The 23891-nt window shown below is 57.1% G+C and overlaps 1 protein-coding gene across 1 annotated transcript in view; it reads left to right on the top strand.

The window, feature by feature from the left end:
* SRRM4 (serine/arginine repetitive matrix 4) overlaps positions 1 to 23689 on the top strand; it is a 115969-nt gene extending 92280 nt beyond the window's left edge. The window contains exons 8-13 of the mRNA XM_036449412.2: positions 1472 to 1628; positions 12697 to 13001; positions 16094 to 16276; positions 20521 to 20631; positions 21515 to 21655; positions 23370 to 23689. Of these exons, the coding sequence (XP_036305305.1) occupies positions 1472 to 1628; positions 12697 to 13001; positions 16094 to 16276; positions 20521 to 20631; positions 21515 to 21655; positions 23370 to 23667 (1195 nt within the window). The 3' untranslated portion in view covers positions 23668 to 23689. The remainder of the gene's footprint in view (positions 1 to 1471; positions 1629 to 12696; positions 13002 to 16093; positions 16277 to 20520; positions 20632 to 21514; positions 21656 to 23369) is intronic.
* The last annotated feature ends 202 nt before the right edge of the window (positions 23690 to 23891 follow it).

Raw genomic sequence — 23891 nt, 5'->3', positions numbered from 1 at the left:
AGCAGCAGGCCAGCTTCTGGAAGCGGCGGCCGCTTGGTTTTCCTTAAATGCTTCTCCCACGTGGCTGCGTGTGCACGTCACCGGGCGGTGTTAGATCTCACGTCCTTGTCCGCTGCCCCCGTCTGCTGAGAAGCTCCAGGGCCGGGAGGAGGGGACATGCTCCTTCCAGCCCACGCTGCCTGGCACTGAGCTACCTTCCACGCACGTTTCTCTCTCAGCCATCCCGGAGGCCACGGGCCAGCCAGGCCTTCTGCGCCGTGGCTGCGCTTCGCCATCACCTTGGGAGTTTTTTACAAACATCAGTGCCCGGGCCCGCCCTGCACAGATTTCGTCCGATGAGGGCGGGGCGGGAAGGGAGGATTTCCCATTTCCCTGGGCCAGGGGTCGGCAAACTCATTAGCCCACAGAGCCAAACATTAATAGTACAACGATTGAAATTTCTTTATTTTTTTTAACATTATATTTTTTTAATTTTTTAAAATATATTTTATTGATTTTTCAAGAGAGGAAGAGAGAGGGATAGAGAGAAACATCGATGAGAGAGAATCATCAATCAACTGCCTCTTGCACACCCCCCACTGAGGATGTGCCTGCAACCAAGGTACATGCCCTTGATGGGAATCGAACCTGGGACCTTTCAGTCCGCAGGCCAATGCTCTATCCACTGAGCCAAACCGGTTTCGGCTGAAATGTCTTTAGAGCCAAATTTTTTAAACTTCTTCTAACGCCACTTCTTCAAAATAGACCCGCCCAGGCAGTGGTATTTTGTGGAAGAGCCACACTCAAGGGGCCAAAGAGCCGCATGTGGCTCTCGAGCCACAGTTTGCCGACCATGGCCCTGGGCGATGTGAGCGAGGAGCAAGCGTGAGGAGCCACAGAGTGCCCTTCCTGAGAGTCAGGGGCGCCCTGGCCGGCACGGCGGGCAGGGTGGCAGACCCCGGCCCGGCAGGCTTGCGGGAGGCATCTTTGTCACTTGTCAGCTATATTTTCCCCCAGAGTTTCGGTGACAGTCAGCAAGATCCTGTTTCACAGATGGCGGAGTCACATACACAGAGACGCACAGAAATCCGCGGTTATATTTACAGACAAACACAGGAAAATACATACGGACAGGCCCAGACACACATCACACACAGTCACACAGTCACACAGTCACACACAGGCGCAGACGCACAGACAGCTCTCAGAGGTGCGAAGGGCCCTAACCTGAGTCAGGGAAGGGGCCTTTCTGTCTTCATAGCTGCGTCCCAGCCCCTAGAACGGTGTCAGGTGCGTAAACGGGCAACTGTTAAATGCACAGGTGAGATGGTGAGAGGATGAACGGACGGACGGACGGACGGACGGGCGGGCGGGTGTTTGGATGGATGCGCGTGGAGTTCATACAAACACCCCAGTCCTCAGGTCCCATGGGACCTCAGCCTCCTCTGCCAGCTCCCCTGGGCAGACGCTCAGGCCTCTCTCCCGCCCCCAGGCGCCGCGGCCGGTCCCCCGAGGAAGGCCAGAAGTCCCACCACAGGCACTCCCACCGCTGCTCCAAGACCCTCGGCAAGGCCAGCCCCCAGGCCCCGTCCAGCCTCCCGCCCGGCCAGCCCCTCCCGATGCTCAGCCTGCTGCCCGCCAGGGGTGTAGTAAGTATTCCGCTCGGCTCCTGGGCCAGCCACGGCTACGGCACCGGGGCAGGGGTGGGGGGACGGGGGGGGGGGGGTGGAGGGCAGGCACAAGCGCAGGGCCGTGCACATCACACGTTGATTCAGTTTCGGGCAGACAGCCCCCCAGTTTCGGGCCTCATGGCAGGTCCATCCCAGTGCTCGTTCACCAGCCTCTGGCAGCACCCGGCTGGGGGGACTGAGGGCTGGGTGGGTGGTCAGACAAATGGAAACACCCAGGGGAGGCTGAAACATACGTGTTTGACAGTGTCCAGAGTGACATCTTCAGGAGCGTGTGTGTGAGGCACTGTGGGAGCCACCTGGGGGAGGAAGGGACGGGGGTCTTAGAGGGACCAGGATTGAATGGGACCAGCCCCCCAGTGACTGCCACCGGGACGTGGTCTCACTGGGTAAACACAGCCCTGCCTGCACAGCCCTGCATCCCTCACGGTCCACTGAGGTTGGGGTGGGGGGTGGGGGGGTGGGCATACTGCTCTCCCAGTCCCTCCCACAGATGGGACACACACAAAAAAAAGGCTCCGAGAGGTCGAGGTCTGGGTCCACACCACAGAGCAGAGCAAAAGCAAGCGGACCCAGGCCGCACGCCCCGTCAGCAGTGACGCTGGGCTGTGACTCCAGACCGACCGCCCTGCCCCGGGAAGGGGTTGGGGGGAGGAGGCCGGTCCCAGCATTGCCACTGCCGGCCGTGCCGCTCCGGGAGGTCACAGCCTCATGGAAGCGCGGCTTTCTCGCCGGTAACACGCTCACAGAGGGGTGGTTGGGGACATACAGCCACATAGAGGCTATGACGGCCTGTTGTAGGTGCTAAAGGGACAGACAGCCAGACAGACAGACGGGGACTCAGGCCTGAGGGAGCCTGCCTGAGCGACTGCCCGGTGGAGGGGCCCAGCTGCCTGGCCAGGAGCAGACGGGCGGTTTCAGACGGCTGCTCCCTTAGCAAGGACGTGGCGGGAGACGGGGAAGAGGTGCTTGCCGGGAGGTGGGGGAAGAGAAGGCGATGACAGACCTCGCTGGGTCTCACTGACACACTGGTTGGCTCCGCCGTACGTTCTGGACCCTCCGGTACCTGCCAAGGCGCCCTGGGTCACCCAGGTTCCGCGTTGCTCAATCCCTCCCCCCCCTGCTGGAACCCACGCTCCCAGCTCCTCCCAGGCGAGCCCGGGTGCTGGTGCGGCACCTGCATGCCGCCTCCCGATGCTCGCTGAGCCCTGTGTGCGGAGGTTCGGAGTCCGGTCCCAGGCTTGGCTCGACGGTTCCTCCTGTCCCTCCCAGCCTCAGCTTCCTCACTGCAAAACGGGGACATGCTCTCCCAGAGGGATTGCTGGTGGAAATGAGTTTGAAATCCAAGCAACAGGGACAGAGGAATGCTTCTACGTCAGTGAAACCCCCGTCTCCCTGGTCATGGCATTTGTGGCCAGCCATTCGGTGGCCCCGTGACCCTCATGAACAAAGGTCCCTGGGAGCCACCGGCTGTGTCACCAGCCTGGTGCGGGGGAGAGAAAGGGGGGGTCCTGACAGCGCAAGTCTGCAAGGAAGTCGGGGGACGTGGTCCTCCCACAGCCAGTGGAGGATGAGAAGGCTGCTGGCTCTTGAAACCATAATGTCCCCGTGGGCCCAGCCCTTCTCAGAAGAACTGAGAGCTCGTCCGTATAGAAGGCAGGGAGCTGGCGAGCTGGCCCCGATTCCAAGAACAGAACTCCGCAGCCACGGCCGTCAGAGCTGTGAGCGCGCGGCCATGACTGTGGCTCCACGCCGGGCATCGCTGCCGAAGCCTTTGGAGCCACAGGTCCCCTCAGCTGCTAGAAACATGGCGATAAGGCTCTTCCTCCGAAGCCTCGTTGTCAGGACAAGAGCAGAGCCATGTGGTGACCCTCCGCTCCCGTGCGGGGCACAGGGCAGAGCCCGCATGTGTTAGTTGGTGTCATGACAACAGCCTCCCGGGGCTGGCCCCGCCCCTCCCCACAGGGACCTCAGCAGGTTCCGTGAGCTCGCTGTGCCTGTTTCCTCTAAATCTGCAAAACCCAGATGGCAAGGTGGCCGGCCCCCTCACGGGTATGCTGTGAGGCCCAGGGAGTCCGTGTAAGGGAGCGCCTCCGGCTGCCGCAGGCGCGGGCACATGCTGCTGTGACGGATGCTCATGATGGAGCCCTGGAAGCAGGAATGGCGGCAGCCGTGGTCATTGTGACACGGATTCGTGTGGTTCTGGCCCAGGCTGCGCAGCGGGTGAATCGAGACTTAAAGCCAGGCCCTGCTCCCTCTGCCTTCAGTTTCCTTCCGGCCTAGAGGGCGGCTGCAGCCCACAGGGCTGGGCCCACCCCACTGGTGCTTGCCTGACTTGTGGGCACATCGGGTGCCCCCCAGTTCTGGCCCTCTGAGTGCCCTCCACACAAGACCCACTCTCCTCTGCTCTCCTGCAAAGGCAGAAGGGAGAGGAGGTGCCAGGGGGGACCTGGCCCCACGTGTTCCCTGAGCTCTCTGTTAGAGAACAGCAACGCCACTGTCATTGATCACCATCCAGTCATCCGTTCCGATCGGCCAGTTACCCGCTGAGCATCCATGAAGGGCCCGCTCTGACCCGGGTCCGGGGATCCAGCGGGTGAGGAGCGGTCCGCGCCTTCATAGGCGGCGGCAGTCGGTGAAAACTGTGTAAGTCCCTCCACAGCAGTGAGTGCAGGGGCGCGAGGCGGGCTGGAAGGTAGCAGGTGGGAACAGGACTGGGGGGTCACGTCAGGGCAGAGAAGGCGAACTAACTGGGAAACCAGAGGTGAGCGGGAGTGAGCCGGAGGAAGCAGGAAGTGAAGGTTGGGGTCGAGGATGGAGACAGTTCCAGGACAGGAGGTGGGGGTCTAGAGTAAGGTGACTGACTTTTTGAAATCGGGACTTTTTTAAAACGCCGCGGGACGCGGGACAAATGGTTAAAAATCGGGACTGTTCCACCAAAAGCGGGACGTCTGGTCACCTTAGTCTAGAGAGGACAGGGGCCCGAGCAGGAAGGGTCTTCTGGGCCACGGTTCCTGGTTCCTGCCCCACTCCACTGCTGGCATTTCATATGCACAGCTTTTTGAAAAATCAAGGGCGGTGTATCACATCAAGGGGCATATTTGCATATATGAATATGCAAATCTGGGGTCCTGTCTCCTTGAAATCCTACTTGGTGAGCTAAAGATAACCTGAAGCCCTCTTGCTGGGCCTGAGCTCAAACCCAAAGGAGGGTCCCAAGGAAACGACACAGCCTCACTCATGTTCCTTATCTCCACTCAGCCACCTCATCCAGGCCTCGGAGAGACAGAGACATGAATAAAAGACTCCCCTTGAACCCCAGAGCTCACAGTCTAGTAGTCAACAGAATGCTGCAACACAGTGTGATAAGTAATTAGGGCTGAGACAGAGCCGGTGAGCACCTCCTCAATTGTTAAAATATTCAAATACTTGCATGCCAGTTGATAAATAGACCCTGTCATCACCATCTCCACCCCCCACTGCCACCCCCGCCCTCTCCCCCACCCCATTCAACAAAGCATCTCCTTTCTCCTCTCATACTTTCTGGACCTCTTACAGTCCAGCAACTAAAGAGTTATACTGGACAGCCCTTCAGTGCCAAGGCCAGAGACCTTTGGAAGGAGTATCCATACCAAACCAATTTGTTGAATATTTGTAATATCACCTCTAATGATGATGGAAGCAGATACAATGGGTAGTAGGACCACAGAAGAAGGACCAGACACTATTGTCTTGGTGTCTGAGAGGGCTTTATAAAGGAACATTTGAGCTGGGCTTTGAAGGATGAGTAGGAGTTCACCAAAATGAGATGGATGATGACAGAGGGAGGGGGAAATACCGCTATGTGCCAGGCCCTGTCACATATTTTACACAGCTTTTTTTTCACTTGACCCACGGAATAGTTTTTTGAGATAGATACTATTATTAGCACTATTTTTCAGATGGGAAAGCTGAGGCTGAGAGAGGTGAAATGACTTAGGCAGGTAGCCCAATGGGAGGAAGGGGAGCTGGTTTGAATCATGGCTTGTGCCGCAGAAGCTCACTCTGAGAGCCAGAGCACGGAATGAATGGCAGGTTGGTGGCCACAAGGTTTGGCAACTCCCCGTTGACAAAATAGGAAGCATATCGCCATGTCACCAGGAGGGTCTGGACGGGGCTGATGGAGACAGAAGCCAGACCTCAGAGAAGGGCAGGCTCTGTTTCTCCTCCTCCCGAATCTGGCCTGGGCTAACGGTTGCCACAAACTCATTGCCAATAGAAATCTGCACAGATGCCACAACAAAAAACAAGGAAGAAAAGCAGAACTTGGGGTCCATAAAAATGGGTCTCGTGACGTGTGTCCACAAGAAGAGGCAAAAGAGGGCAGTGATGAAGACTTTGAAGCAGGTCTGGATACTTGGAAGTTCTTGACCTTGTCTTCCTGTGAGACCCAGGGTAACAGCGATAACTAATGCTTACTGAGCACCTACTATGTGCCAGGTGCGAGGCTGAACTCTGCACAGGTATCATCTGGTTCATTTATCTGAGGAGCCCTTCAAGGGCTTCCACGGATACCCCCTCTACAACGAAGGAACCACAGCCTAGAAGGATTTAGGAAGAGGCAGCTCCTCGGTGGACAAGTTTGATCCACACCCAGAACGCCCGACCTCAGAGAGCATCTGTGTGGCTGCTCGGCCCCCTCATGTCATTTCTCTGCACTGGGCCTCAGTGTCCTCGTCTGTACCTCGGCTAATCGGGTGGACTTGCAGATGGAATGAGATAAACGCTTCCTTCATTTGAAGACACACGTGAAGCACCTACTGTGTGCCAGGTACCGGGTGAGCAGGCAAGGTTCCTGCCTCAGGCAGCTGCAGTTCCGTGTGGAAACTGCCCAGCGCTGGGGCCACACCCTCAGTGCAGTGTCGCTCGGGTTATTGTTTGTTGTCAGAGTGGCTTTAGGAGACTAAACCATAGACCCGGCGTGATGTTTTTTGGGGTCTCTCTCACGTTGTAAGGTTTAATCGCAGCCAGGCTCTCTGGTGACCCGCAGAACAACCCTCAGAGAAGGGTGGGATGGCAATTCGCTTCCTATTTTGTAAACAGGGAAACTGAGGCCACGGGGCAGCACGTGGGCAGCCCTGGCCCAGCACCTGCAGATTCTGCAAAAGCCCCGGGCTCTCCCCGGGACGGGAGGGCTCCACGCCCAGCATGCCCTGCGGTTCAGAGGAGAGGGACCGGCATGCAGAAGGACAGCCTGCGGTTGGGGGGCTGTGAGGCCCGGGGGCTGTGTGTGTTTTCAATGGAAAGTTCCATGACATTGTCAGCTTTTACTTTTGTCCAGAGTCAGGAGAGAAAGAAATCAGGATTTTCTATCATGAAAGTGGCATTCCCCCCCCCCCCCGAAAAGGTCAGAGGGCATGGCCTCAGGAGAAAGGATGCGCCTTTAAATGAATACAGCTCCTTCCCCTGCAGAGTCCTCTCGCTTAGGTTGGGGCTGGTGACATCCATCCAACTAGATCCGGGCTGAGAGTTCTGGAACTGGTGGCTGGGGCCAGCTGGAGGGCCTTCAGCGAAATTAGGAGCTGGGGCCGCCCCTGCTCATCTGGAGGGAGAGACAGGAGGAGGCCAGGCCACGCCTGGGCCCCAGGACACATGCGGTGCACAGCCCTCACATGGCTCCAGCCTGTGTCACCTCCCCACGGCCCCCTGCAGGCCTCCCTCTCCTCCTCCTTCCCCTGCTCCTCTCAGATGAACTCCCAACATGCCAACGAATCCATCCTTTTGCTGTCTTCCTAATTAGTTTGCAAAGGAAGACAACAAGAGCCAGCAAAACAAACTTAATGTCTGCGCCACAAAAGGGTTTTTTAAAAAGAAACAACCAGCCCCTCCAGCTAAAGCTCCGCCAGCAGCTCTCGGTTCGGGTTGAGACTCCCCAGCCCCCGTACGGCAGGGAAGGAAGAGAAATTTATAGCCATCTCTCTCCGCGGGGCCCCGCGCAGCTCAGCAAATGGACTTGTTCGGCTTAATTGGAATTCTCTTCTTGATTGTATTTTTGTAACCTATTAGGCTGTGCTGCCTCTTGATCTCAGAATTCAGCTGAAATTAAATTTTAAAGTGTAAGTGAGAGGTTGTCTTTTTTCCCCCCGTTCTTGATTAAATAATGATTTGAGACAAAAACAATAAATAACAGTGCCGGCTTCCCTGGAGGGCTGAGCGAGACTCCCAGTGAACCACCGGGAGCGGGGATCGTGGTGAGGGGACTTAATTACTTATTAGCAAAACTCGAGTGCTAACGCCGCGGAGTGTGTGAGGGAAGGCGAGGCGGCGGGCTGGTGAGCGAGGGAGGACGGGAGCTTCGGCGGGAGGAGCCGAGGAGGCGGCGGGAGCGGCTGCTTGCTTGCTTCCTCCCCAGGGCCAGGAGCTTGTCCCTTAAAAACAAAATCTGAGGTTGGCAATCCCTCCAATCGATAAGGCTTCGTGGCTCTGGTCTCCTAGCTGCTCTCATTGGCAAAGGCCAGGAGGGGTGAAAGGTCGAGATGGGGGAGCAGGGGCAATCCGTTATAGCTCTGGAAGGGCGAGACGGGCCACGCAGGACACACGTGTCTGTTGCTTTAAGAGTGATCGGGGTAAAACACTCAGAACAGAGGGTCACAGACTCTGGGGCCTCGGGGGCCAGGCAGCTGCGACACAAGCCCGGGGTCCTTGCGGGGGGCGTTGTGGGGCTCGGGCCGGAGAGCTCAAGCCGCCGCTGCCGCCGCCGTGACTGTCACACGGACACTGCAGGAATGTGGACCCTGCATTGAAGACTTTATTTCTTCAACACCCACCAAAACGGGGTTGTTAGGTGACACCGATTAGTTCGCGTTGGTGGCTGCACACACCAGGGGGTGTGTCTAAAACAAGGCAGCCGACTGTCCGTCCCTTCACCCTCCTCACCCAGGGCTCACGGTCACCCCCCAGCTGCCAGGCAGTGCCTCTGTCTGTCAGAGGCCCGCTGGCCTGGCCATGAGAGAACTGAGAGCTCAGGTGCAGGCTTCACCTCCAGTGGGAGGGGCGGGAGTGGGGAGTCAGTGCCACGGCCCCGCCCAGGCTGAGCCGGACCCTGGTGTCTGCTCTGTCCTGGCTCCTGCCCTCCAGCACCCACTGTGGCAGCTGGTTTGATGCATCTTCTACCAGGTCCTCCTCTCCACACACACACACACACACACACACACACACACCCCGCCCAACGTCCCTACGGCCACGCCCTCTGGGATAAACTACCAGCCCTCAAATGCCCGGCTTGGTTTCCCGGAGAGCCATGGGAAGACGGTGCCGTCGCACCTGGTGGCCAAGCAGATCTTACGGGCTGAAGGTCCCTGCCGAGACCCAGAGGTGGGCCTTTGTGCAGACAGGAAAGCAAGGGCGAGGCCGAGGCGGGAGAGGGGTCAGAGTGGACCAAAGAGGACAGACTTGGTCTGAGGAGCGCCCCGTCTTAAATGGGGCCCCTGGTTCCTGAAGACACTGTCACTGGGCAGCAGCTCTAGGCGACTCCTAGCAAGGATCTTGAGCACCGTTTGTAACCAAGCCGGGAAGGAAGGGGCAGGGGCAGGGGCAGGCCTGGAGGAGAAGGCGCAGTGGATGGAGAGGCCGGTTATGCAAAGGAGGCGACAGGGCGCGGCCGGGGAGCTGTTCCTGGTGTCAGTGTGGTACGGGCCAGTGTTTGCATCTTCCGTGCTGGAGGGGGTGCCCGCTCAGAAGGAGCCCCGGAGACAGGAGGGCAGAGGCCAGGGACAGAGGCCTCTTTGTCTGCCTGTCACAGAGTCGAGACTTGGTCTCCTGTGCGTCCTCATAGCTGTTACACACACACACACACACACACACACACACACACGTCTCTGGCTCCTTTCAGTTGTGTCTCTTCCTTGTACCAGGTGAATGGCAAGCTCTGGGAAAGGTAGAGTCTGAGGTTTTGAGCCATGAAACTAGCCAGACATCCTAATGAGTTTATTAAAAATGTCCTGTCCCTGGAAACAGACAGAGCCACATAGATTTCAGGGGAAGAAGCAGGGATGAATGCCCTCTCGTCCCCACCCCAGTGAACACTCCAATCCGAACAGGTCAAACAGGGAGAAATGTGTGCCCGGCACCTGCCAGGGATGTTACATCACTGTGTGCCCGGGCTGTGGAGTTAAACCGCCCCCCGCCCACTGACCACGGTGTGCCCGACGCATCATGCAGTCACAGAACTGAGCGGGCCCTTTAAACGGGCGGAGAGGTGGGTGTTTCCAGGCAGCAGGGCCAGCCCCGGGGAAACACTGCACGGCACCTGCATCTCTGTGTGCCGGTGAGGATGGGAGTCCCCTGTGGATGTTGGCCGTGGTCAGGTAGAGGCGCTCCGAAAGTGTCCCCGTGAGCACAGGCTATGGGGTTGGAAGGTGGCGGAGAAAAGGTCCCTTTCTGCCTCCACCAGCCCCGAGGGGCCTCCCACTTGCCCAGTCTTTGCCATTGGGGACCCACAATGCACCAGGGCCAATCATTGAAATCAGTAGGCGAGGCTTTGAGTACAGACAAGGGGAGGGTCCAGCCCTGCCAGGTTCCGGGGAGTGAGCAGGCCAGGGACCACGGGATCGCTGTTCTCGAGCCCCTTCCCATGAGCCTGGTTCCCTCCACGGAGGGCTCGCCTGGCTCACCGTGACATCCTAGCCACCAAACACCCACCGCCCCCGGACCACACCCCGGCTGAGTGCTCGCCCCAGCACTCGGCCCGGGTCCAGCTGCCTGGCACGGCGCTGACTCCTGACTGGCTGTGGAAAGACACCTTCCCTTTCCCACCCCAGAGGCAGGGAAGAGGTGACATCCACATTGCAAACAGGAAGACCAAAAGGAGCAACCTGATTTTGAGGTCCCTTCTCCAGGGCAAAGCTAGCCAGGACCCAAGCAGGGAGAGCAGTAGCCATGCTGGGTAGAACATGGCAACGCTGGGCCATCCCTTGGCTGTGCTCAAAGCCTCCTGGGAGAATCCACGAGGAACCCCGCCTCCCAGGCCCAGAGCCGCCATGCCTAGGAGCCAGAGGTGCCCGTGACCATCCCAGTTGCGGTGTTCCCATGTCTCACCCTCAGGCCAGCTGCTGAGAAGGCGGGAATGTTCCTTCCGAAAGCCCCAGTGCATGAGATCAAGTGAGGGGCTGGCAGGCTGACGGTGAGGATGTGGGGGCCGGGGCCAGCGTCTAAAGGCAGCAGCCCACGTGCTCTCCATGTGGGACCTCGGGGAAAGACGAGCTCCTCCCTCGTCAGCATGTCTTCACGGGTATCTCTCTCCACGCTGGGGCCCGCAGGCCCTTCAGAGAGCTGGGCCGGGCGTGGCAGTGTGGAACCTTCCCAGGGCCTGGCACCCCTCCTCTGCCTCCTACACCCCGCGGCACCTGGATGGGCCCCACACCTGCACCCTGACACCTCAGGCTGAGCCTCCGAGGCCGGCCCGGAGAGCCCCTTGGAGCTGGGAGTGTGTGCGCCTTGAGAACAGGGAGATCCAGGGTGAGCCGCAGAGATCCGGGGCTCGGGCCATTTAAACCCGATTCTGGGGTCTTAGTGCCACGAGAGACGTTCCCGAAGCATCCTCTGGATCCCGTGGGGATGGTTACAGTTGGAGGAGGCCCAGGCGGGGGTTCCTCCTGCCGCAGCTAAACACGCCTGCCCTGCCGGCAGGGACCAGAACCAACCACGGGTCCCCCCAGGTGTGAGACACCCAGACCCTGGAGAGAGAACCATCCGCCGGCTTCTGAACATGCCACCTTCCCACGGGCGGGCTCTCCGGCACCCCTTCGCTCCGTCTGTCCTAGGTGGACCCCAAGCAGGATTCTGGGAACCCCTCCTCGTTCCCAGTCACCCCAAAGCCACATCTCCAAGCCCCGCCCCAAGCCCTTTGCTGCAAGCAGACCCTCCCTGTGTGGCCCGATCCTGGCACCAGACAGATGTCAGCGAGCGTTCCGGGTCCAGCTCAGGCACTCGGGGGCGACACGAGGGAGTGCTGGCAGCTCGAGGTCCTCCCAGAGGACGCGAACAGCCCCGCCGCCTCCCCATCCAGGCCCCGGAGAAACCGAAAGGCGAAGCTCAGGGCCCAGCGTGAGGGTGTGCAGGAAGGTGTGTGTGTTTTCTTGTCATTTGCGACTCTAACGATGGACTCACGTTGCCCGCTCTTCCCTTTCTCTTACACCTTACCTACCTACTAAAGGAGGAGCTCTTGCTTGGTAAGTGGATAAAATCCGCAAAGACATGAGAGCATTTGTTAGAAGCCACTCGAGAGCCTTAGCCACCTGCTCCGGGGGAAGGACGCACTCAGAGGCCGTAGAGCTTTTTGTTTGTTTTCGGTCAGACTGTTTGACTTCCTTTGGCCCCGCCCCCTTTGTGTGCCCCTCCGATTGAACACTGCTAAAATGTCATTTTGTGACCTTGACTCTACATATATATATATTTTTAAAAGCTCATCTTTATTTCATTTCTTTCCCCCCCCCCCCCATGCGATATTTGTTTAAGGATCTATTCAGGCACCTTTTTATTTAAAAAGAAAAAAAAAATAGTCCAAACCATTGAGAATTTGGTTGGCGTTTAAAATTTTGGCTTTGTCTTTTTTATTTTTATTTTTTTCAGTTCCAAGGTAATTTTTTTTTTCAGGCCCGCAGTCCCATTTCTTTCCCCTTCCCCTTCCTTTATTTTATTATTGTTTTAGATTAAGGGTATACCCACCCCCCTTTCTATTAAGTTGCCTCTTTGGTTTGCGTTAATTCATTAGAAATTAAATTTTGTATAATTTCCTTTTTCTTTTGTTTAATCTGGATCGCATGCTTTTTCTCTGCATGATACCTCGATCTTCCAGTTATCCTAGCAGGGGGTGAGAGATAATCTCCTTTCTGTGGTATCCTTTCAGGAATTTGTGCTTTTGTTTTTGGCGTCTCTTCTTTCCTCTCTCTTTCTCTCGTTACAGTGCATCATGACGGTAAACATTTCTAGGTTATCTAGGCGCAGCCTCGGGCTGGTGCTCAGCGCATCCAACGGGTGTTTTTGCTTTCAGATCACTGGGTCGGGGTCTGCTGCTGACCTCTTTACCAAAACAGCCAGCCCACTCGCCGCCCGCCGCGGCCGCTCCCAGGAGTACGACTCAGGCCATGACACCTCCTCGCCGCCCTCCACGCAGATCAGCTCCAGCCGGTCTCGGGGTCCTGAGAAGGAGAGCCCGGGCGGGGAGCGCAGCCAGGGCCGGGACCTCCACAGCGGCAACACCTCCGATTCAGGGAACTCCTTCACCACCTCCTCTCCCCAGAACAAGGGGACGGCTCCCGAGAACCTCTCCCCCGCCAGCAGGGGCAGAGAGCCAAGGTCAGTGCCCTGGGCAGCGGGAGCAGGGGACCCCTTAGCTCTGCATCATAGCCTCGCACCCCTATCCTGCACCTCCCACTGAGCTCCGACCAAGGAGTCTTTTATTTGCAAGAGGAAAAAAACTCGAACTGGCACCGTTTTTAACAAATCCTGCTTTTTTAAAATGTTTTTTGAAATGTCCGGCTTCAGGTACAGCTGGATCCAGGTGCTCAGAAATATATCCTTGGGAATCTGTCCCATCACCACATCTCTCAGCTCTGCTTCTCCTACCAATCAAAGCGTAATATGCTAATGATATGCGGAGCCCTCCTACGGTCCCTCCTCAGCCCGATGGTGCACAGTGGGGTCCCTCAGCCTTGCCTGTGCCCTCTTGCAATCCAGGGCCCCTCAAGGGATGTTGGAGAGCTGGTTTCAGCCTCCATCCTACAGGCCACTCCCCTTGAGAGGGTGTCAGATTCAGGGCTCATGGCTGGTGAGCCTCTCCCTATCAGGACTGATTGCGCGAGAGCCCTCAGCAGGCAAGTGGGGCCGGGGTGAGCGGGAACAGCATCAGAATGCAGGTTTCAGCCCAATCCCTGCAGGCCACCCAGAGGAACCCCACCCGTGCATGAATTCATGCACCTGGCCTCTCGTTATTTATAACAATGTGCCCTTCCATGAGGAATGGTGACAGTGGGGTAGGCTGGACTTGTGGAAAGTTGTAGATATAAAACTTTACATGCCTCTTGCCCATTTCACACACCTGCTGGGTGCAGGTTTCTGTGGAAAACACTTCCGGGCAGCCACATAGGAGATTATTGTAGCTCCCATCACTGACAGCTAGGCCAGACCCTGGTTGTGCTGGAGATACAAAAGCAGGGGCCCTTCCCCCCGGGAGCGAGTGTTCATGGGGGAGATGTGGGGTAAGGAGGGTGCAAGGGCGGGCTTGCACTCCGTCATACAACAGCGGGGTCTTCCTTCTGGGGATGGGGTCAAACGCAGTGGCCGGCTTTCAGAAGACAGGATTTGGGAGGCCGAGGCTGGGGGACCGCGGGAGCCCAGGAGCTCTGGGCTGAAACGCCGATGGATAGGGTGTCAGCACCAATCTGGGAACCTCCTGGGAGTCTGGGGACCTCCCGGGAGTGAGGCCACTAGCATGCCTAAGGAGGGGGAGCCGGCCCCAGTGGGAAAGACAGCACAGCGCAGCGGCAGAGCCGTCTGCAAGGACAGAGCACCCATGTGCCCAGCACCTAGCCACTCCCATCCTGGTCACCGCATGGCATCCACACGGACCTGGCCTCTGGTTTGCTGCCTCAGGATACCCCTGACCCCAGTTCACGCCCAAGCTTGGCTGGAGCCAGGGCTGGGCCAGAGCAAATGTCAGTGTCTCCAGAACAGGAGTGGCATTTCCAGATGAGCGGGGACACGTGTCTCCTGACCCAGGCTGTTACGCAAGGAGCACTGAGGGCAGCGATGGAAACGCCAGCAGCCGGAGCAATAGCAGCAGCTGGTAGTCACGGAGCCGTCATGCATGCCAGGTTCTGGGCCACGTGCTTCCCAGAATCACCTTCCTTAACGCAGAACCCTTCACGGGACCGGTCCCATCACAGCCCCTTTAGAGCGGCTGGGGAAACCGAGGTTCCGAGTAGTTCGTAGACATGGTAATGAGGGTCAACACCGGATCCAAACACAAGTCTGTCCCCGGAGCCCGAGCCACGCCTAGAAGTGTCGAGCAGCGACCTGCTTAACCTGCTCGATGTGGACAGTCACGTGAAATAGTTCAGCCCCAGCCGTGCACTTTGAGATGAAAATGTTCTTTAAATGCACGGCTATTTGTGTCACGTCAGCTCTGAGCAGATGGCTGAGTACTAGAGGCATCATCAGCTCTAAATCCAGGGAACCCTCATCCCTGAAGGTGGGGGGCTGGTGAGGTGCAGGGGCTTGGGCTCGGAGCTGGACAGATCCGGTTGGAGAGTCCGGGAGGCCTGGGGTCCTCTGTGAACTGGGGGAACCGTGGTGCCGCTCACCAGGCTGTTGGTGGGACCGAGTGAGGTGAGGCCTGTGAAGGGCCAGGGCCTGGGCAGCTCCCCAAGTGCTCAGTGTCTGCAGGAGAAGGAACAGTGATGAGGCCAAGAGGTCTTGTTGGGCAGAGGGAGGCATGGGGCGGGGGCACACTGCAGGGCACTCAGCCAGATTCGGGGGCGTTTCAAGGAAGGCTTCTCTGAAAAGGTGAGGTCAGACAAAAGCCTGGGCCCTGAGGAGGAGTTTTCAGGCGAAGAGGGGAGAGGGGGTGCCAAGGCCGGGCTCAGGGAGGGGACAGGGACATTCCAGGAGGAGCAAACAGTCCGCTAGGCCCAGAGGCCAGAGGGGAGAGCTGAGCCTGAAGGCTGAACCAAGAAACCTGCTAATGTTGTTGGATCTTGACCCTTGACCCTTGACCCTTGGCCTAAGCCAAGTAGCAGGTCCTGTCGGCCCAAGTGGCCCAGGCAGGTGGGAGCGCGGGGCGGTCGCTGTCCTTGACGGTTCTGAACGGGCCGTTGACCCTTTGGGTCTCAGTTCTCCCAGGTGCAGAATGGCGACACCGTGGTTTCCCAAACTCAGTCCAGCTTCTTGATTCTCACCCTCCCTTTGTACTCCTCTCAGCGCAATGAACCCCTCCATGTGAGGACACTTAGGAGCCACCTTACATAGAACATTAGTGCCACTGGTCCTAACGGAAGGCACCCACAGAGGTGCCCGGTGAAACGGTGCCTCTGTTCCTAGTCGGTCACATGGCCTGCTCCTCTCCGGGAGCCTGCAGACGGACAGGGGTGACACCCAGCAACACCGACACCCTTCCCACGAGTGGAGTCCACTGGGAGAGACTGGGAAGGGAGCAGATCTCCCAGCACGTGACGTGATGTATTTACACCGTGCCCCTGCCCAGCGGCCCACAATACTGTGACATGTCCCAGGGGATGTGTCCCCTTCTGCCTCTACTCCATCTGTGGCCCGTGGTCACTTCCCGGAGGCAGAGTGGGAGAGGAGGGAAGCCACAGGTGGGAGGTGAGCGCCAGCTCTCGGCGCCCACAGGCCAGCGGCAGGCAGTACTGACGATGCTCTCCCTCCCACAGGGGACGCCAGTCACCGGGGAAGTCCAGTGCAGTCCCGGCCACAGCCCAGAGCTCCCCCAGGAGAGGGTGCTCCCGCAGCTCCTCCCATGCCAGCACCCGGTCCTCCAGCCACTCCTCCCGGTCCCCCAGCCCCAGGGCCTCCCCCAGGTACAGCCGAAGCCGATCCGCCTCCTCTGGGAAAAGGTGAGTGCCCTCTGACCTTGGCTCTGCAGCATTTCCTCCCGAGGGAGCTGAGGAGGCACAGAGACAGAGCTGTCCGTGGACCAGGGGCAGAGGAGGCAGGCAGGCCTGAGTTTGAATGTGTTTACTCAGGACTAGCTGCTCGCCCGGGGCCTCTGCTCATCTCTCCAGCCTCAGTTTCCTCATCTGCAAAATGAAAATAATGATGCCCTGAAGGATTGTTCCGAGAACTACAAGGCACTTAGAGCAGCTTGGAACATAATAAATATTAGTTATTATTGTTGCTATTGGCATGATGAGGAGCTGATGTGTGTCAATTAGCTTCTGCAAAAATAAAATACTCCCCACCCACCCACCTGGCTGGCATGGCTCAGTGGCTGAGTGTTGACCTATGAACTAGGAGGTCATAGTTCAATTCCCAGTCAAGGCACATGCCCAGGTTGTGGGCTCCATCCCCAGTGTGGGACATGGAGAAGGCAGTCAATGAATGATATATTCTCTCTCTCTCTCTCTCTCTCTCTCTCTCTCTCTCTCTCTCTCTCTCTCTCTCTCTCTCCTTCTCCCTTACTCTCTGAAATCATTAAAAATATATATTTTTAAAAATAAAAAAATATACCCCCAAACTTAGCATACTTAAACAAGCTTTATTTAATTTCTGACTCTGGATCAGCATGCTGGGCTGGGCTCAGCTGAGTGGTTCTTCCCATCTCTCTCGGGCTCATGTACGTGCCTTCTGTGAGAGGGGCTGGCTGCTTCACCTCCAGCTCCCTTGTCTTCTCCTCAGCAATGGCAGGTTCAGAGAGCGCGGAAGGGTGCGAGGCCTCTGAGGTCCTGGCTTGGGATGTGCAATATGCCTTCTGCCATTCTGTTAGCCACAGCAAGTCACCACAACCAATCAGAAGCAAGGGGTGCTCCTCTGAGTGGGAGGAACTGCAAGGTCACATTTCAAGGGGTGTGGCTACAGGGAGACCAGAGCATGTCCACTGTTTGCATTCCACCACTGAGCACAATAACAATTGGTAATTGCTTCTCTTTTTTAAAAAAAATAAATCTTTATTGTTCAGATTATTACTAGCTCCCCTCCACCTGGTCCCCACTCCACCCTCTGCCCTTACCTCCCCCCACCCTGCTGTCCTCATCCAAAGGTATATGATTTTTGTCCAGTCTCTCCCCACACAGACACCCATTTCCCCCAGAGAATTATCAATCTCCTCCCATTCTATGCCCCTGATTCTATTATATTCACCAGTTCATTGTTCCTCAGATTTTTAATTCACTTGACTTTTAGATTCACTTGTTGATAGATATGTATTTGTTGTTCATAATTTTTATCTTTACTCTTTTCTTCTTCCTCTTTTTAAAGAACACCTTTTAGCATTTCATATAATACTGGTTTGGTGGTGATGTAATCCTTTAGCTTTTTCTGATCTGTGAAGCTCTTTATCTGCCCTTCAATTCTGAATGATAACTGTGCTGGGTAATCTTGGTTGTATTCTTGCTATTCAGCACTTTGAATATTTCTTGCCACCCCTGTCTGGCCTGAATAGTCTCTGTTGAGAAATCAGCTGATAATCGTATGGGTGCTCCCTTGTAGGTAACTGTTTTTCTCTTGCTGCTTGTAAGATTCTCTGTTTTTTGCTCTGGTATTTTAATTATGATGTGTCTTGGTGTGGTCCTCTTTGGATTCCTTTTGCTTCGGGTTCTGTGCACTTCCTGGACTTGTAAGTCTATTTCTTTCATCAGGTGGGGAAAGTTTTCTGTCATTATTTCTTCAAGTAGGTTTTCAGTGTCTTGCTCTCTCTCTTCTTCTGGGACATCCATAATTCTGATGTTGGTACACTTGAAGTTGTCCCAGAGGCTTTTTACACTATCTTCAATTTTCTCAATTCTCTTCTCTTCTTGCTTCTCCAGAAGAGTGTCCTTTGTCTCTTTATGTTCCAAATCTTTGACTTGATTTTTACATTCTTTTAGTCTGCTGTTGGGTCTCTGTATGATGTTTTATATTTCGGTCAGTGTATGTTTAATTTCTAGTTGGTTTAATTTCTTTTTTATTTCCTCGAGGGTCTCATTAATTTATCAGTCTTTTCTAGGAAATTCTTGAAAAACCTTATAACTGTGGTTTTGAACTCTATATCCAGTCTTTTGTTCTCCGTTTCTTTTGTTTGAGATCTCCTTCCTTTTCTCAGCATTTTCGCTGCTTCCCTGAGTTGGTAGGGTAGCTTTGTGGGCCTGGGTGTCCTATATGGTTCAATGGGTCAGCCTCCCAGTTGCCTGATGTGGACACTCTTGGTGCACCCCTTTGTGGACTGTGTGTACACCCTTGTTGTAGTTAAGTCTTGATTGTTGTTGGTGTCACTGAGAAGAATTGACCTCCAGGCCAATTAGCTGTGAGGACCCACTATGTGTATAACGGAAGAATTGCTGTGCTGGAGACACGTTTATGGGGGAAGATTTGTTCCCGTAGGGCTTTGGTGCTCACTGAGTCTGTCTCTTGAACATGTCCCTTATGAGAGTAGTTGAAATCTAGTGTCATCTCACACCGGCCACTAGATACACTAATTTCAGAACTCCAATGGGGTGCAGTTCAGCTACTGTCTGAGGTCACCCAGCAGGCACTACCGCAAAAACTACAGTTTTCTCCTCTTTGCTTAGGATTTGGCAGTTTTGGAGCTGGAGCTGCAGTTTATTTCATTAAACTGCCACAATACAGGCCATTTATATGCAAAAGCAGCTGTGTGGAGCCTGGGTGGGTCTGTAGAATGTGTGGGGCGGGGCCTCAGGGCGGGGTCTCAGGATGTCACTAGGCTGGGGCGTGGCAAACAGCTATGGCTGCAGTCAGCCAACTCCGCCTGTCAGCGTTTCCAAGTCCCTGCGATCCAGCGCAGTAAACAATGATTGCTGCCCGCACCTCTGCAAAAATGTGACCCTCAGTATCGGATGGCCGACAGACCAGCTTCTCCCCGTAGGCATCTGGGTCCCCCGCGTGACCCCAGAAACTGGATTTCAAAGTGATCGGGAGCTTGTTTTTCGGGTTGAAAAAAAGCTGTGCGCCCAGTTGCCCGCCACCAGCCCGACTCTCGTGCCTCCACACCTATGCTCCTCAGCTTTTCAGCGCTTGTGCTCCTTTCTCTGTCAGCCAGCTTTCCTGTGGTTCTGGGTGATAGACGTTTTGTCTTTTAGTTGATTATATATATATATATATATATATATATATATATATATATATATATATACACACACACACACACACACACACACACACACATATATATATATATATATATATAATTTTTTACAGAGAGGAAGAGAGAGGGATAAAGAATTAGAAACATTGCCGAAACCAGTTTGGCTCAGTGGATAGAGCATCGGCCTGCAGACTGAAAGGTCCCAGGTTTGATTCTGGTCAAGGGCATGTACCTTGGTTGCGTACACATCCCCAATAAGGGATGTGCAAGAGGCAGCTGATCGATGATTCTCTCTCATCGATGTTTCTAACTCTCTATCCCTCTCTCTTCCTCTCTGTAAAAAATCAATAATATATATATACACATATATATAAAGAGTTAGAAACAGCCGAAACTGGTTTGGCTCAATGGATAGAGCGTCGGCTTGGGGACTGAAATGTCCTGGGTTCGATTCTGGTCAAGGGCATGTGCCTTGGTTGCGGGCATATCCCCAGTAGGGGGTGTGCAAGAGGCAGCTGATCGATGACTCTCTTATCAATGTTTCTAACTCTATCTCTCTCCCTTCCTCTCTGTACAAAATCAATAAAATATATTTAAAATAAAGAGTTAGAAACATTGATGAGAGAGAATCATCGATCAGCTGCCTCTTGCCTACTGGGGATATGCCTGCAACCAAGGTACATGCCCTTGATTGGAATTGAACCTGGAACCTTTCAGTCCACAGGCCGACACTCTATCCACTAGCCAAACCAGTTTCAGCTAGTTGTAGCTTTGAAATTGTTGTGCGAGGCGGCAGATTAGTTGCTCACCTATGCCGCCATCTTGGTTTCTGCAATTGCTCCTGTTTTTCACATGGAATAAGGACGCAGCAGAATGCACACACACGAAACCTCAGGGTCTGCAAGAGTCCACCTACATCCTGGGCTTCCCGCAGCCCAGCTCCCCTCTGCAAACAGGAACTCCCCACAGATGTCCAGAGCACATCCTACCCCCTGCCTGTGCCTGTGCCTGCTGCCTCGGGGGCTCCGGAAACAACCCTTCTCAGGGTCTCCTCTCCTTCAGGTCCTACTCGCGCTCTCCCAGCTACTCCTCCAAGTCTGGCAAGAGGAGCCCGCCCAGCAGAAGCTCTGGATCCCGCCGCAGCCCCAGCTACTCCCGCTACAGCCCCAGCAGGTACCGGCCCCGCCCCTATGAGTAGGCCCCGCCTCCCAGGTTCACAGTGGAATGTCCCCAAGCCCCGCCCCTACTCCCCTTAGGTAAACCCGCCAGACTAGGAATAGGATAATGATTAAACTGTAGTTCCCTTTGTAAACTGGGGTGGCAACTGAGGCCCCAAATATATCCTTGTGCCCGAATGTACTCCCACCCCAAAGGCTCCCGCGGCCACACCCCAGAACTCACATCACCATTCACACTCCCTGTACTACCTCTTATCCCCATATTGATCCCCCAATTCTTACTCATCAGGCCTGTGTAACCTTCACATCCTCACCCTGCAGCTCCGGCCCACCCTCAAAGGCTGACACTCTGCCCGCAATGCCCACCCAGCCCACGGTGCCCACCCTGCCCGCGGTGCCCACCCAGCCCACGGTGCCTACCCAGCCCGCGGTACACCCCTGCCCGCGGTGCCCACCCTGCCTGCGGTGCCCACCTGCCCGCGGTGCCCACCCAGCCCACGGTGCCTACCCAGCCCGCGGTACACCCCTGCCCGCGGTGCCCACCCTGCCCGCGGTGCCCACCCTGCCCGCGGTGCCCACCCAGCCCGCGGTGCCCCCCTGCCCGCGGTGCCCCCCTGCCCGCGGTGCCCACCCAGCCTGTGGTGCCCCCCTGCCCGCGGTGCCCACCAGCCCGTGGTGCCCCCCTGCCCGCGGTGCTCACTCATGTAGACTCCACAGCCTGCCATCTTCCCTCCTGCCCTCTGGAGCCTGAGCAGACCCTGCCGCAGCGGGCGGGGGGCGGGGAGGGCATGGGCACAGGAAGTGAGTGCCCCTCTCAGCCCCTGGCACAGTGAGCCAGGCCAGCCCAGCCTCCCAGTAACCCCCTCGCACCCCTTCAGGGAGCGGGACCCCAAGTACAATGAGAAGAGCTCGCAGCAGCGGGAGTGCGAGCGGCCGCGGAGGAGACGGAGGTCCTACTCGCCCCTGCGGAAGCGCCGGAGAGACTCCCCGAGCCACCTGGAGGCGCGGCGGATAACCAGGTGAGGGCCTCCCGGCTCCCCGCCTCCTCCCGGTGAGGGCCTCCCGGCTCCCCGCCTCCTCCCGGTGAGGGCCTCCCGGCTCCCGCCTCCTCCCGGTGAGGGCCTCCCGGCTCCCCGCCTCCTCCCGGTGAGGGCCTCCCGGCTCCCCGCCTCCTCCCGGTGAGGGCCTCCCGGCTCCCCGCCTCCTCCCGGTGAGGGCCTCCCGGCTCCCCGCCTCCTCCCGGTGAGGGCCTCCCGGCTCCCCGCCTCCCCGGCGGGGCTCAGGGGCCACATCGCCCCAAGCTCCCAGCCACGGAAATATCAATAGTTCGCCTTCGGAGCCTCAGGGCCAAGTCAGCGCCCCTCCAGGCTGGGAAGGGGCCGGCGGAGGGTTGTGTGTGGCCCGGGGGTGGCCGGAGTTGGGGCAGGAGGCGGGGCCGGGGAAGGAGGGAGGAGGGGGACAGAGCAATGCCTGGGGTGGCGCTGGGCAGACACAGGCTCGGAACCCAGGCTGATAGGCCCATGGTGTCTGCACCCTACCCAGTGTGCAGAGGGCAGGTGGGGGAGCTCAGGGTGCTGGGAGGGAGGTGAGGAGAGGCCTGGCTTGGAGTGGAACCTGGCCATGCCACTTCCCGGGAACGGGAAACCTCTCACCCGGAAGTCTGGGAGGATTCAGTCGGGAGTATCTGAAATGACAGGACCCGGATGTGGACGTGCTTGTGGGTTAAATGCAGAGCACTGGGCCCGCTGTGTGCCATCTATGGATGGGCAGGCAGGTGCCAGTTTCAGTAACAGGTGAGGTCTCAGAAGAGAAGCCGGTCTGAGTGGACAGGATGTCTCTGGCCCCGGCAGCTGGGAGAATGCCCAGTGCTGCCCTCCCGCTGGCTCCAGGGCTTCTCCTCTGACCCTGAAGGATCAGCCCGGAGACCCGCAGGGCAGGGCTGCCCCCTCACGGCCGGGAGAAGGAGAAAGAACTTGTGCCGAAGGAGGGGACTCCTGCGCCCGCTGCCATGGCTTAGAGTAGGGGTGTCGAACTCAATCAGAGAAGGGGCCAAAATCTAAAATCCAGCCTAAATCGCGGGCCGAATGGTTTACTGAACCGTCATAAACTGTCATTGTGATGGAAACGCAGCGGAGTGCAGTGATGACAGCGCGGTGCGGGCCACGTTGCAAGGCCTGGCGGGACGGATTTGGCCCGCGGGCCTTGTTTTTGACACATGTGCCTTAGAGGAAGGCTGGGGCCATGAGAGTGGCATTCCCAAAGACTCGGGTTTCCTTGGTCAACCCCGAATAGTTCATCCGATGACCTCATCCAGTCCGTGTCTCCCAAACCTCAGCCATCCCCACCCTTGCCCTGTCCGCTCAAGTGTCCTGGTGTTGACTTAATTTTCTCTAAATAGACCTGCCTTTTCTTAGAGGCCATACATTTCTCTAAAAAGGAAACTGAGACACCACAGTAAACAGAAAATTGTCCTTCCTGCCATAAATAGAAGGTTCCAGTCTAAGTAAAAATAGCCAAACTCAGACTGAAGTTAACGTAGACTCTGGGCCTGCTGTGTTAAAAGGTGAAACTACCACTTCTTAGGCCTCGTCAGCACCAGATCTGTCCCCGTGGCCTCGGAACCGCCCGGGGAGAAGGGCCGGCTCTGCCCCCTGGGACAGGCACGGGCTGGGGCGCAGGCGGCGGGGTCTGGCCCTCATGCTCTCCCTCATGCTCTCCCTCTGGTCCTCCCAGCGCCCGGAAACGCCCTGTCCCCTACTACCGGCCCAGCCCCTCCTCGTCCAGCGGCCTCAGCAGCACCTCCTCCTGGTACAGCGGCAGCAGCAGCCGCTCCACCAGCCGCAGCTACTCCCGCAGCCGCAGCCGGACCCGCATGAGCAGCAGCTCCAGCTCCCGCAGCCCCAGCCTGGGCCCCCGCAGCCGGAGCCGGAGCCGGAGCCGGAGCCGGAGCCGGAGCCGCAGCCGCAGCCACAGCCACAGCCACAGCCGCAGCTCCAGCTCCGCAGACAGCGGCTCCAGCACCAGGCGCTAAGCCCAGCCTCCAGAGCCAGCTGCCTGCGGGGGGGACCTCACCTCGGCCAGCCCCTCCCTGCCCCCCTGCCTTCTTGGTGACAGACTTTGGGGGCTCCTGGACCTGTCCTTCCTGAGCTCCTGGAGGAGCCTCCACCAGCGCCACTCTGGGCTCAGCGCAGGCCCGGACCTGCTGGGACCACGTCGCCCTCAGGCGTCGTCAGCACCAGCGGGGCCATGAGGCCG

This window comes from Pipistrellus kuhlii, unplaced genomic scaffold, assembly GCF_014108245.1.
Source record: "Pipistrellus kuhlii isolate mPipKuh1 unplaced genomic scaffold, mPipKuh1.p scaffold_m20_p_20, whole genome shotgun sequence".
Taxonomy (NCBI): Eukaryota; Metazoa; Chordata; class Mammalia; order Chiroptera; family Vespertilionidae; genus Pipistrellus; species Pipistrellus kuhlii.
This window is presented reverse-complemented; position numbering and strand designations above follow the sequence as displayed.